General features: G+C 46.6%; 2 protein-coding genes across 4 annotated transcripts; both read right to left on the bottom strand.

Annotated features, from left to right (window-relative positions):
* Positions 1–1,805: 1,805 nt before the first annotated feature.
* Positions 1,806–3,930, bottom strand: SLC39A2 (solute carrier family 39 member 2). The gene is made up of 4 exons (XM_022587596.2): positions 3,818–3,930; positions 3,499–3,629; positions 3,197–3,244; positions 1,806–2,747 (listed from the first exon to the last, which is right to left on the bottom strand). Exons 1-4 carry the CDS (start codon positions 3,924–3,926, stop codon positions 2,115–2,117), a joined length of 921 nt encoding a protein of 306 aa, XP_022443304.1. The 5' UTR covers positions 3,927–3,930; the 3' UTR covers positions 1,806–2,114.
* METTL17 (methyltransferase like 17) lies at positions 3,925–11,478 on the bottom strand. 3 transcript variants are annotated; one of them, XM_022587594.2, is made up of 14 exons: positions 11,339–11,473; positions 11,033–11,186; positions 10,810–10,944; positions 9,849–9,927; positions 9,533–9,614; positions 9,168–9,241; positions 8,611–8,705; positions 8,176–8,246; positions 7,878–7,985; positions 7,539–7,607; positions 6,783–6,833; positions 6,434–6,526; positions 6,025–6,209; positions 3,925–5,949 (listed from the first exon to the last, which is right to left on the bottom strand). In XM_022587594.2, exons 1-14 carry the CDS (start codon positions 11,417–11,419, stop codon positions 5,844–5,846), a joined length of 1,383 nt encoding a protein of 460 aa, XP_022443302.1. In that variant the 5' UTR covers positions 11,420–11,473; the 3' UTR covers positions 3,925–5,843. The 3 variants fall into 3 exon arrangements, with proteins under 3 accessions (XP_022443302.1, XP_089761700.1, XP_089761709.1); XM_089905574.1 differs by lacking the exons at positions 9,533–9,614; positions 9,849–9,927 and having other exon boundaries at positions 9,187–9,241; positions 11,339–11,478; XM_089905583.1 differs by lacking the exons at positions 11,033–11,186; positions 11,339–11,473 and having other exon boundaries at positions 9,849–9,959; positions 10,810–10,920.
* Between the last annotated feature and the right edge of the window lie 1,548 nt (positions 11,479–13,026).

The following is a 13,026-nucleotide window of genomic DNA, read 5'->3' as shown; positions in this document are numbered from 1 at the left end:
TGGTGTGTGGGACATCTTCTGTTTGCCTCCCCAGACTTCTTTAGGATCTGTACCTCACAAGGCTAACCTGTCTGCAGTGCACCAACAGACATTTTCATCCTTGGCTTCTTTGGTTTGGCTTCTTTCATTCTTGGTTTGGGTATGGCCAACAGGAGACGTTGGCAGTAGGTCAGAGAGTAGAAGGAGAGTGAGGGTATTCCTCTGGCTTCCTCCTGGTCAAGTCCCTGCAGGTTGCTTGCATCCCTGCACCAAGGCCACACCTCTTACTGGATGGCCCTCTAGTTTCTGGTAACTGCTCCCTCTGTTCAGCCTAGGTAACAGCATTATTATTCAGCCCCAGGGAATTATACCATCCCTTGTTGCTCTGTCTAAACCCTGCCCACACCTTTCTATATACTCCCTTTATTAAACTTGCCTCACTTATCCAATGTGTTCTTTGCTTTCTTATGAGACCCTAACGAAGAAGATGGGGAGGGAAAGGTAAGGAAGAAGAGAATCTACATCTTGAGCTTTTCTTAGAATCACAGAAACACGGGTTTGAACCCCAGCTAGCTATCAAGTCATTTCACTTTTCTAAATGCACTTCCCTAGACTTAACAGGGATAAGATCTACCTGGCAGGGTTGGGAAGGGGAGATAATGTATGGGAAAGCAATAGCGCAGTGCCAGGCGCTCAATGTAGAAATTCTATTATGACTACCTGTGAGTGTATTCCATGTGAGAGCATTTAATACTGAAGGGAAAACGGAATAGGATGGTGCTTCCGGGAAATTATTTCCCATGTCAGACATTTTTATTTAGCTTTGCCTGAAGCTTGCCTTCTCACTGATCCCTGTGTGTGTACGCTGGGCTGCTGAGGAGGTTTGTGTATCTTAATTTATGGCGAGGGGAATGGGATGGACAGAGGACAGACTGAGACAAGAATGAAACTCAGGAGACCTTGTCCATGTTAAGGCCACTTGGGCTTCCACACCGAAAGTATAAGAAGGGGCAAAGTGGTAAGCTGTTGAGCCCACAGGGTACACCTTCTCTTTCCCAATTTCTCCACTACGTCTGATATATTCCTCCATCTCGTGGGTCAGGGGCTGGGCAACAGCCACCCTGCTCCTCCTCAGTTGCACATAATGTATATGTCCTTAGCAGCTTTTAAGAGAAGCAACACATTGTGGGAGTTACTCAACTGAAAGGCAAACTGTCCAACAGGGAGGGGCTGGAGCCCTAGCAGCAGGTCAGGCATGCAGAAGGAAAAGCGCTAAGTCGTGGCAGAGCCAAGTGATCAACCCAGGCATTTCTCTGCTGCCTTTCTCCCTCTCCAAGCACACTGCTTCTTAATCCCTCAGCACAAGGCAGCTGGAGGGAGACAGAGATGCAAAGAAGAGCAAGAGTGGCCCTGAAGCCACACAGGGCTCAGCGTGAAACGTAGGAACCAGATGGAAATAGGCTCCATTTAGCCTTATCTCAAGAGTCTGTTGGACACTTTGTGGGAGACTGGGAGTGGGGTGGGTGTGGTTAGCATAGGAAAAAAATCTAGATCCCTGTGGTTTCTGTTTTTTAACCTCTTCTCTCTAAATGCTGGGAACTCTGGCTCAGTTTCTCAACACCTGTACATAAGGTGGTAGTAAGTCGTTGGAATTTCAGAAACGCTCCCATGTCTCGAGAGGCATGGCCTGCAACTGACAGAATGGCTGGGGGCCCAATTCCAGAAAAGAAGACTGCATCCCACACTCACCCTTCCCGCTCTCCACTCCACCACCTCCTGTATCAGGTACCTCCTAGGCAACCCGGAGAAATGAAGTATAGCATGGCTGAAGGGGAAGGATAAAATGGACATTTTATTACACACAGTAGGATAAACGGGACAAGAGTCAAATCTGGAGTGATGGTCTTTGTATCAGTCCTCCAATTTATAGGCACTCAACTGAAACATCCTTTTCTCAGTCCTGCATGAGAAATGGCATCTCACGTAGCGAAAAGCTGGGGTCCAGGTTACGGAATGATGCCTAGTGAATGTCACTTTGTCTCAGTGAAGAAATGTCAGAGGGCTAAGGTCATTTGGGAGGCATCTCTTGGGGGTAGGGAGGTCATCTTAGATCCATCAGAAAAGTCAGGAATCTCTCAGGCCCACAAGGCAATAAAGGCCATGAAAGCAAAACCGGCAGCTACACAGCCCCACTTGGCCAGAGGGGCTTCAGGACCTGCGAGCTCCCGGGGCAGAATTTCCAGGAAGGTGACATACAGGAAGGTGCCAGCTGCCATGCCTTCTAACACAGCCTGGGCCAAGCCTTGCCCCCCTTCAGAGACTCCCTGAGGCACAGCCAGCCCTAGGGCTAGGCCCAGGGGGGACATGAGAGCTAACGACAGTATGGAGAGCATGGCCCAACGTGATCCAGTGCCTACCTGCACCAGCCGCAGTCCTACACCAAACACTACGAGCCCCTTGTGAGCCAGGATGGCAAGACAGAGCTGCACGGTAGCTGCGACCGTTGGCTGCAGTCCCACAGCTAGACCTTCAAACACGGAGTGAAAGGAGAGCGAGAGCAAGAGGACGAGGGCTCGCAGGGGACCTCGTGATGGTGAGGGTAGAGGTCCGTGGCTATGGGGTTCAAGGACATTAGCCATACCCCATTCTTGCTCCTGTACTTTTGATCTTCCAGCAGCCCCAGGACAGCACTGCAATGCCAGTGACTCCAAAAGGAAGACAAAGAAGAAGCCCAGGGAGATGATGAGCTCTCCATAGGGATACTCCATCTAGGAACAGAAAGAGGGGTTGTGAGATGGGAAAGGAAGGGAAGAAATTGCATTGGATGGACATGGGATTGGGAGGCTGAAGAGAATGGGAAGTGTGGTAATAGAACGAAAAAAAGGGAAATGAAGCCAAGAGTAGACACGGACATTCGACAACAAGAATACCAGAGGGACTAAGGGAAATAATATCAATAGGTTTAAAAATATGGGAAAATGATATGAAGCATGTCAAAGCGTCCAGAGAAAGAATGGAAGGCTAAACAAGAGTTCTTTCTGGGGTTTCATAAGCCCAAAAGGATTGGGTGGCTCCTCTTTTCCCCCACAATGCCGCAGCTGAGGAGCAGAAGGAATTCCTGGAATTCCACACTTAAGTCCTCTCAAAAAGGTCTGGGCATTAAAGGCATCTCTGGTTCTCCTTAATCTCCAGGTAGGGGCTGGTGGGAGATACTTACATAAGCTGAATCAGCATCATCAGAATTCCCCTCACTGTTTGTGCTGTTCTAGGTAGAAAAAAAAGCACAAATTAGACGAGGGAAAGAGCAGCTCAGCTTCCTGTCCTGTGCCTTCGGCTCCATCACTTTCCTTAAAGGCCAATCTGACCTGTTTCCATCATTCCGCACAAGAGCTGTCATCTTCCCTGTTGTTCCTCCTGTGTCCTTGGCTTCATTATTTTCCCCCTTTCTTCGTTACTTTCCCTGGTTCTGTTCATCATTCTGGCCTCACAGCCCTGCAGCTCAGCAACTCTGCTGCTCACCTGTATCACCAACTTCTGGATCTCTGATTCAATTCCCTCCAAGGCTTCAGCAGTCATGTGCATGAACCCCACTCCCAGGAAAATGCCAGCAGAAGTGCAGCTCAGGAGGCTGAGGACCCGGCGGTGACGACCTAATAAACAGCAGGAGTTACAATCCAGCTGGCAAAGGGGAGACAGACAACAATGACTAAAGAGCCACAGGCAGCACCCCATGTCCCAAGCTTGGGGATGATGAGAGAATCAGAGCAAGATATCAGGATAGGGTGACAAGGCTGAGTCAGACTTAGGTTATGGGGACAAAGACATGGTCGGGCTGTACCTGTGGCAGTCTGGAACCATTTGAAGCAGATGGGGAAAAGGCCACAGACCAGAGTGAGAACCAGCAGGGAAAACAGGCAGCCAACTTTTACTCCTAGTAGTGGCTCCATCCTTATGGTACAGGGTAAGTAGAGGCCTCAGGATAACAAATGGAGTGACAATCTTCGCAGCAGGAGTGGTGTCTCAGGTGGTCAAAGCTGGAGCCTCCACTCTTCTCAGTTTCAGAAGGCTATTGGGTCTTCTTTCTGGTCTGTGTGGCCTCTTCTTGCGCAGCTTTGCATAGAAAACTTGCCCAGCCCCAGCTTCCCGCCCTTCCCCTACATGGAGGCCCCTCCCCTGGCTGACGCCTTCCTGAATTTAGAAATCAGAAACTCCGGACTCCCTGCCAGGCACAGCCTGGTGCTGTGTCTTCTCCTCCTTTTGAATGCTCTGACTAAACCAAGGGCTGTAGAGTCTTAGTTCTCATCTGGGGCTGTTCTAATCCAAAAAGGGAGTCTATGGTAGCTCTCCCCGGCTGTTTTGTGTTGGGGACAATCTGGTCCTGCCTCACTCAGGACATTTGATCTAAGCCTTCCATACCCTCTCAACCCCACCTCAAGCCTTATAGGTTGCTATGCTGATACCTGAACTGCACCTTTTCAGAGGGGATTTGGGGCCACTTGGGGTGAGGAGGAGGGCCTGGGAAGTGGAGCTGCCAGCACTCTGTGGGAACTAGCAGAGGAGGGGGACTCCCCTCTCCTGTAACCCCAGAAAAATAGCTCCAGGCATGGAAATGTCTAGAAGGAAGATTTCTAGTATTACAACATCAATACTGTTATAACTTTTGACTATGCCTGTTTCCTGATATAAATTATAGGAGAGGGACTGAGAGTTTTAGGACAAAGAAAGTTGCTCTAGCTCTGAAACAGCAAGGCCTAAGGGAAAACTGAAGGCTCCTGCCTGGATATATGAGGGTGGAGATAGATTCAGGCCTGAGGGGAATCGACTCCTGAGAGAAATTTGTGAAGTGAACTCTGAGGGAGCTGAGAAAGTTGAAAGGAAAGGAGGGAGAAAACACAGAGGCCAAGCAGCTGCTGATCCCCTATTCAGGTGGCCTGACAACCCTGAGGCCTGTTGAGCCAGTTCTCAGGGAGCTGGGGATGGCTTCCCCCACTACTCCAGATTATCTCCAGGCCTCCGTGCGAAGTCCTGGAATCTGGTGGAAGCAGCAGGATTCTTCCAGGACAGGGTGAGCTGGAGATTTGTGTGGGAAACGTTGAAAATCTGAGGATTCTCTTCATTATAGGATAGGCCATGACAACAGACTTCTACACCTTTTAAGAATCACAAGATCCACTTCCATTCTTTGAAAACTTTTAATTATTATTAAAACCTAAGCAAACACAGCTATATAGGGGTACCTGTTGCTGAAACTCAGCCTCTGTTCACCAGTGCTGAACAGAGACACAGAGACAGAGTTTTCAGTGAAGTATAAAAGAGTAGCTTTTATTGCTTTGCCAGGCAAAGGAGGCCACAGCAGGCTAATGCCCTAAAGACTGTGCCCTCCCTTAAGAGAGAACAGCAAGGGGTCTTATAGTTTGGAAGTGGAAAATAGGGCCATAGATAAGGATCAGGGTAGATGCAAGCTTGCATTCTTCACTTCTGGAAAATTTCAAAGCTCGTGTTAGGTGCTCTCCTCTCCGGACTGGTTCTGGTGGTCCTTGAGATTATCACACGGTGACCTTCTTTCTGGAATGAACAATGCTCACAAGGGAAGGGAGTGTTAGGGAGTGTTTCCTTGGAGGAGTAAACACTAGATGCATAATACAATTCTAGCTAGAAGGCAATCATTTGCAAAGTGCAATTAAACAAGAAAGAAAAGCATCTGTGAAAGGATGGCCGAGTGAGCTAAAAGAATAAGGCTTACTATAATGGAGGCTATTTTAACTAGTTTTTTGCTGTAAAAGTACCAGCACTCCCATCCTGGATACCAGGTAGCTTCAGCCTTGGCAGTCACGATAGAAGAAAACACATGTTACACATCCTTGTCAACTCTCAGGGGGATCTTGAGCAGGTGATGGAGGAAGCTCAGATGGCGTGATCACAGGTAAACGATCTCCCCAGGAGCTGACACGGGCACAGCGATACAAATCCCTATATAAAACAGAGGGTCAATGTGGGCTGCAGGTTCTTGCTACCTTCCACTAATTTTGGTCACACCCTCTATACCTGCCATGTCTGCGGGCTGTGATCACAGCATGCTGCATATGCCCATCTGGACAGCACAGGTGACAATGCACATGGCGTGGCCGTTTAAGAACAGGCTGAGTGATTCGGGGCCAGCGATTAGCCTCCTCCGGAGACCCTCGGGCAAGGATTACCATCGAGAACTTTTCCTCCTTTGGCTTCTTGTTCTAAGATAAGGATATAGAGATGGCTTAGAGGTAAAAGACAAGGGAAAAAAAATTTTTGAACCCCATTCATACAGCGCTTTTCATGTTCTATAAGTCATGCACATTCAGGGCCTAAAATCTCCAAGCTATTCTCTGAATTTTCCAAATCCTCCCACCTCTGAGTCTTTTTCATTGTGCCCTCCCAGGCTACTTACTCCCTACCACAGTATTCCCAGAGTACATACCCAGCTGAAGGGGATGGGATGGTAGGCCTGGGAAAAGCTACAGGCCAGGGGCTTAGAGGCTGTCAACTGGGGACAGGGAAGTTCATGGGGACACTGTGAACACAAACAAAAGACATGACATAAGACAAAAGAACAGATCATAAAACCGAAAAACTAAGAGTGAGAGTCAAGAAGGGCTAGGGATAAGGGAGCACAGGAGCAGAGGGTAGGAAAGCCAGAGGAATCACTAAGAAAGAAACTGGATAGGGACACAAAGTAGTGGAGGTGGCTTAGCTTTACTCTCTTACTTTTCCTGGCCACAGCTGAGTTCAGATCTTTGCGTGCTGGGAAAGGGAGAAGTAATACTCACCGGGGCAAAGACAAAACCAGGTCGAGGGTCCAAAGGTGACTTCTCTTTTCCCTGAAATCAAAGGAAATCAAAAAAATTAGGTTGGGCCTGAGGGGTCTATTCTCATAACTCAATCTCTGCACTCAGTAAATTGAGGACTCCTCTAACATTCAATTCTGGTAATTATTAACTATGTTCTTTGAATCAAGCTGGCTGCTTCTTTAATACTCCAGACAAAGAACTTTCTCTTTGCAGCAGGAGAAAGGCAGAAACTTGGCACATAGTATGGTGCTCTCCCTTGTCAGCAACCTCCACTCTCAAAAAGATCCCACTCTAAATAAAACAATTAAATTTATGATTATACACTGGCTCATACTGTCCCAAAGAGATAAGGTTCTCGGCTCAGAAATGCCCTGGATCAGGAGTCGGCAAACATGTTTTTTTTTAAAAGGCCCAGAGAGTAGGCAAAATCTGTTTCTTTCCTAACTATTCAACTGCTATTTGTACTGTGAAAACAGCCATAGACAACAGACATACAGCCACAGACATACAAACAAACACGGCTCATATAAAAACAGGTGGCAGGCTGGATCTGACCCACAGGCCCAAGTTTGCCAACCACTACCCTATATCATAATGACTTCATATGCCTACTATCTTGAGAATTATCCTCACCATTGTATGACAGAGTCCCTTCAGTTTTCACAGGCGTGCCAGTAACTGGTGAGAATAGGTAGGGTATGGAGGGTAAGGTGAAAAAAGGAGAAAGAACCTTACGTTAAGGACCAGGTCCCTGGCGTCCATGAGAAGGGAGTGCCCAGCTTTTGTTCCATTCTCCACCAATATCTGATTACAAAAGCGGAAAATAAGAAGCCCCAAATTACATGAAAACATAAATGTCAGTAGCTCTGTAAGAACATTCCCAGATGGAATAGGGATCCTAAAGAAATGGGCATTATATGTAAGATGTGGATGGGGACCCTACAAGAGGGACAAAGGGATCTATATAAAAGAAAAATGGTCAAGAATGAAGACAAGCTCCAATGGGGAGAAGGAAAGCCATGAAACCCATGAAGCTGCTTTAAAACTTGAAGGGAAAAAGGGGTTTCTACTCACCAGAAAATGACCTGTCTTGCGCCACAAGGTTTGGACTACGTCAGTGCGGTTGGCCTTGCTGGGCAGTTCACTGAGAGAAAAGGCTGATACCACCACATCAAATTGTACCTGGTGCACAGGACAAGGAACATGACAGACCTGACATCTCCCTCTTCTAAGAGTACAACAAAGGTCTATCCCACTAAATTTCTTCTGCTTTCTTTTATTTTCTAACACTTAATGCTAGGTTGCAAAGCCAAGGCCACAGTTTTCCATGTGCATACTCCACATTTAGCATACTTTAAACATCGCCACTTGCCTTGGGTGATACAGGTAGAAACTGTCTGAAAAAGACACCTGGCACATAAGGCATCCCAGATCCTGAACCACCTGTAGAAGTAGAGATGTGGCAACTATGAGTGTACAGGTGTAAACTGAAGTGACATTCCGATAAGAAACATGGCCCTGAGAACAAAGAAAAACGCTAGCTGAGGGTGAGATGCAATAGAGTAAGCAACTATAAAAAAGGGCCGGGAGAATATTGGGTCACCTGTCCTGTTATTCTTGTCCTACCCATTCACAGTCCAACAAAGGCCTCCAGCACCTTCTGCTGGACTATCGCATTGGAAGATCAGACTCATTTTTAACTTTTAGCCCTCTCCTCTACTCCCCAATAAAAGACCCTCTCTTGTACTCCTTTGCTTTTTTAATTCCTTCAACGCTGGAAAAGCCCTTCCTTATACTTTGTCCTCACCTTTCAGTAGCTTTTCTGCCAATTCCAACATGGCCGCTGAGCTGTCCACGCACATATATTCCCGTAGGCTCTGGCCCCAAGTACTATGAGCAGCCCTAAAATGGCAAAAAATATATCGCCAGCTCTCATGACAGAGTCACCCCTGCAAGAGACCCCTCTGTTCCCAACCCACCCCTGGAGAAACACAGTGCTATGTTAAAATAGTTGGAAAAACGAATAGTGTTATTTTCTTATTTCATTTACAACTCCTTAAAAAAAGGCAGACTCAAAAATTATTTGTGCACAAGAAAATCTTGATGATATGTAAAACCTCCACCCTAGACTAAATTCCTTTCCTTTTTTATCCTTCTAATCATGGATCTTTTTTTCACTTGACATTTCTTTATGTTCTGGCCCTAATCCATATACCTTCTCATGCCTTGTCTAATGTGAGGGAAGAAACATTCCAGTCCCCAACTTTCCTATTCTCCCTCTGGTTCTCCAGTCTCCTGATACTGACGTGGTGTAAGCATGGCTCTCTAGAACTAGAAGTGACAGAGAAAGAGAAAGAGACTCACCAGGTGACAGAGCCAGTACCTGAGCCAAAGTCCATCAAGGTTTGTGGCTGGAACTCTGGAAGTCGAGCTTGGATCTAAAGAAATATACAACACCCCACAGTAGACGCTTGGTAAACATGAATTAGGGGACCACAACAGAGAAAATGAGATATGAATGCCTTCTAAGATTCAATGTAAATGCTTTATAGAATAGAAAGCTCTTAAAACAGTGCTTCTAAACCTTTCTTGGGTCAAAAATTCCTTTCAGAGGATAGAGAACCTCCTAAAAAAAAAAAAAAATGCACATGCAACGTCCCAAGTATCCTACCCCAGAAGACTACTTTATGAATAAGGGAACTGACGGTAGGAAATTGAGCGAATTTCACCTCATGGAATGCCCTGGAGACTGCTGCAAAGCCACCATCCAGTCTTGCTGCCATATACACCAGGCTCAGTCCCTCACTGTAGCTGCCAGAAAAACCAGAGTCATACCACTGGGAAACAACCTCTATCCCGTAGCTACCCTCTGACTTTTAGGAAGTGAAATCTTTGGAAAGGGCTCTTCCAGCTCAACACTTTCACTTCTCAACACAGAAGAGTCCTAGGGAGGCTTACAAGCCAGGTCACTTTTTTCAAACACAAAATTGTGTAACTGTACTTCCCCCAGTCTCCTTCTTCTGCAGCCCTTCTAGTCTCCCTTACCTCAACTCTTGCCAATGATAGGTAGTTCTACGCAGAGCATGCAGCACTTCTCCACAAAGTTTTTCCATCTGACATGAGTCTGGGGTGAGAACAAGGACTGGAAGTGAGGACCTAGGAAGAACAGGGCTCAGATCCAATATCTGAATAGACTGCCTGCCCATTCATCCCCAATTCCCACCTGGGAAAAGCCTCAAAGCTTAAGAGAGAAGTCAAACCTAGAGAAAACTTTCAGGTAAGAATAACAATGACCACCACCACCACCAAAGTGTATCAGATAGTATATTTCCTCTAACAGCAGTTTATTCAACTCAACCAACTCTATCCCACAGGTTTGTTCTATATTAAAAGGAGGTGTAACAAAAATTTAAAGGATAGGATAAACACAGTATTTTGTGGATTTCTTCACCTCCCCAAAACTTAATATCGTGACGTCTCCAATCCTCCTATAGGGAGGAAAGGGGCTTGAAAAACTAAAGTCTCATGATTGTGTTTTGTTCAGTACTATCTTATCTACCGAGCACCTACTATGAACCAGATCCTATGAGAAGTTCGGCGAATACAAGATGAATAAAAGGCAGGTCTCTTAATAAGAGACAACTCATAACCATAAAAATAACCTGATAGATTATTCTCCTTTCCCTGTAGTGGGTTTTAGTACTGGACATGAACTTTATATTACTTAATAAAAACTTAGATGGTCTTGATCCAGTGAACTTGGAGGACAAAGCCAAAGATCTAAGTTTCGACAGGATACTGAAGCACTCACTGACTTTTACTCAAGCCCCACGAGCAATCTCTGAAATAATGTCTTCTCTTAGTAAGGCATCATTGTAATAACTACTCTCGCCAGAAAGTCACATAAGAAATTGCAGCATCTATTTAAGAGGCTGCGAAATTATTTCTTGCTCTTCATTTCCCTCTGCTTTTTCAATTTGGCCTACTCTTTATTCTTAAGCCCTACCTGCGTTTTCCAGGAATTTTTTCTCAAGATGGACAGCCCGTCTTTGCAACTCCTCTGGCTCTACAGGTAAATGCCGACTCCAGAGATAATTGGTCAATGCTTGCACGTGCTTCTCCATATTGGGCATCGAGCTCTCTAAGGACCAAAGATGAAAAGTGGAATCACTTGCACGCAGGCCCACTTTCCGCTTCTTCTCGAGCCTCCATTTCCCCCCGTTACTCACCCAGCAGCAGTAACTGCGCGGCGTCAACCAATACTTGCGGCAGCCGCACGCGCGACAGCTGCAGGATGCCGGGGTGTCGGCGATGGGACCTCTTCCCCAGGAAATCAGACTGGTTATCCACCTGGGATACGCCGGGCACGAGGGCAGCGAGCGCCTGCAGGCCGGGAAAGAAAAGCTGATTGCGGGGGCAGAAAGCATGGCTGCGGACGCTGGCTAAGGGAGGGGCGGCCGAGAGCGGTCCTCCTCGGAGCGGAGCTGTTTCTGGGACGCACAGCCTCTTCGACAGCAGGGAAAGTAAGCACTCACTCGGGACTGGGTAGCTATTCCGAGGCCGCCGCGCCATCTGCCTAATGTCAGCAGATACGCCGGTCCTCTAGCGGTCGCCATGGAGCCAGAGGTGAACCGGATCCGGAAATTTAGGTGCAGTGACCCTCTCACTCGCCGCGGCGAACATCCTCCGCGGAACGTCGGCGAGGGACAGAATCAGCCAATGAGGAGAAAGAGTGCTTGCTAGTAGCCAATAAGCAATCGATATGTAAAGCTCCTTGAAGAGCGTACGTGCGCCTCAGTTCGGACGTAGCGAGCCGGAAGCGAGGTGCCCTCGACTCTGTGTTGGGATTTGTCTCCTCCTCCAGGAATCTAGAGGGCGGGAGGGGGAAGGGGCGGGCCCTTTGCTGCGGTCTCTAGAAACGCGTCAGAGACCCGCAGAGTTTGTGTTTGTATTAACTACCTGTGGTTTTTTTTTTTTCTCTTCTGGAGAACGCTGAAGTCTTGGGATTTTTACCTCCTGTGTGAAACGGAGAGAATGCAGTATCGGAAAGGTGAAATAAGGAAAGCCAGATTTAGGCGTCCGAATTTAACAGAATAATAGGTAATACTAGATTTAATGTTTTTTGCATGTTAGATTCTCTTAATATTAAACCAGTACTCTTAGATAAATAGCCACCATGAGAACATTATGTTCCAGGTAGTGTGGCAAGCACTTTTATATGGTACTACCTCATTTAGTCCCCACAATTCTATAGGGTAGGTTACTTTAACCCCATTTTGCACCCAGTGAAAGTGAGTGTTCAGGTGGCTATTACGCCCAAGATCACAGAGCTTGTTAGGTGAAAACAAGATTTAAACCTCGGCAGTCTAATCGTCACCTTTAAATATATGCTCTACTGCATAATGTTGGTACTTAGAATGCAAGTTGCCAAGTGCCAACTACAGGTTGGCACTTGCCATCTACCTCTAGAAGGATTAAATCATGAGCTGCTGCAGCTGCTGAACTTTAACACTCTCTGAAAGGAGTTCAGGGTGGAGATCAAGAATGAGGCACTCTGTGCTCTGGGAAGAGCTGGCGGAGAAGACCTTCAGAGAGTTAGATACTTTCAGGAGATGATTTTTATGAGCCCAATTCTTGCATCTCCGCATATCTAGAAAAGCACTAAAATATTTCTTGGCGAAGTCTGCTTCTCATGACTAGCAGTGACCTTCACAAAGTAGCAGCAACCTTCTGCAAAAATGTGTGCTTGGGACCTCCTGGCGGTCCAGTGGTTAAGACTCTGTGCTTCCACTGCAGGTGACACGGGTTCGATCCCTGGTTTGGGAACTAAGATCCCACATGCCGTGTGGCTTGGCCAAATAAATAAATAATTTAAAACGTGTGCTTGATTGCAGGTATCCCCCGCACCCCTCACCAAAATCACATACATACTGACCTAACCCCCTGCCTCTTTGGATCTGAGCTATCTGAAATGCTGTCTCCCGGGCTATACTCCTCATTTTGCCCCCAAATAAAACTTAATTCACAACGCTCACATTGTGCTTTTTTTTCAGTCAACACAAGTTAACTAAGAACAATAAGCTAAATGTTCTGAAGTATTAAATTAACATGTAGCATTAAAAAGAACTTACCCAGTCTAACCTCTTGATTCCTATAGCAAACACATTAGTTAACTATGGTGTATTTTAACCTTTTGGGATAGAAATCTGGTGGCTGGAAGGGT

The sequence above is a fragment of the Delphinapterus leucas genome, chromosome 2, assembly GCF_059928025.1.
Source record: "Delphinapterus leucas isolate spDelLeu-1000000601 "Yukka" chromosome 2, BTC_Dleu_Yukka2, whole genome shotgun sequence".
Classification (NCBI taxonomy): domain Eukaryota; kingdom Metazoa; phylum Chordata; class Mammalia; order Artiodactyla; family Monodontidae; genus Delphinapterus; species Delphinapterus leucas.
Note: the sequence above shows the minus strand (reverse complement) of the source record. Positions and strands in the feature narration are given on the sequence as shown.

What these genes read in the sequence shown, in the direction of transcription:
- SLC39A2 (XM_022587596.2), bottom strand. Translation starts at nt 3,926, where the DNA reads ATGGAGCCACTACTAGGAGTAAAAGTTGGCTGCCTGTTTTCCCTGCTG. An exon ending in ATGGTTCCAGACTGCCACAG is followed by an intron (nt 3,630 to 3,817) that starts GTACAGCCCGAC and finishes GCTGTTTATTAG; the next exon opens with GTCGTCACCGCCGGGTCCTC. An exon ending in ATGATGCTGATTCAGCTTAT is followed by an intron (nt 2,748 to 3,196) that starts GTAAGTATCTCC and finishes TTCTGTTCCTAG; the next exon opens with ATGGAGTATCCCTATGGAGA.
- METTL17 (XM_022587594.2), bottom strand. Translation starts at nt 11,419, where the DNA reads ATGGCGACCGCTAGAGGACCGGCGTATCTGCTGACATTAGGCAGATGG. An exon ending in AAAATTCCTGGAAAACGCAG is followed by an intron (nt 9,928 to 10,809) that starts GTAGGGCTTAAG and finishes TTCTCACCCCAG; the next exon opens with ACTCATGTCAGATGGAAAAA. An exon ending in GGTACTGGCTCTGTCACCTG is followed by an intron (nt 8,706 to 9,167) that starts GTGAGTCTCTTT and finishes TTGCCATTTTAG; the next exon opens with GGCTGCTCATAGTACTTGGG.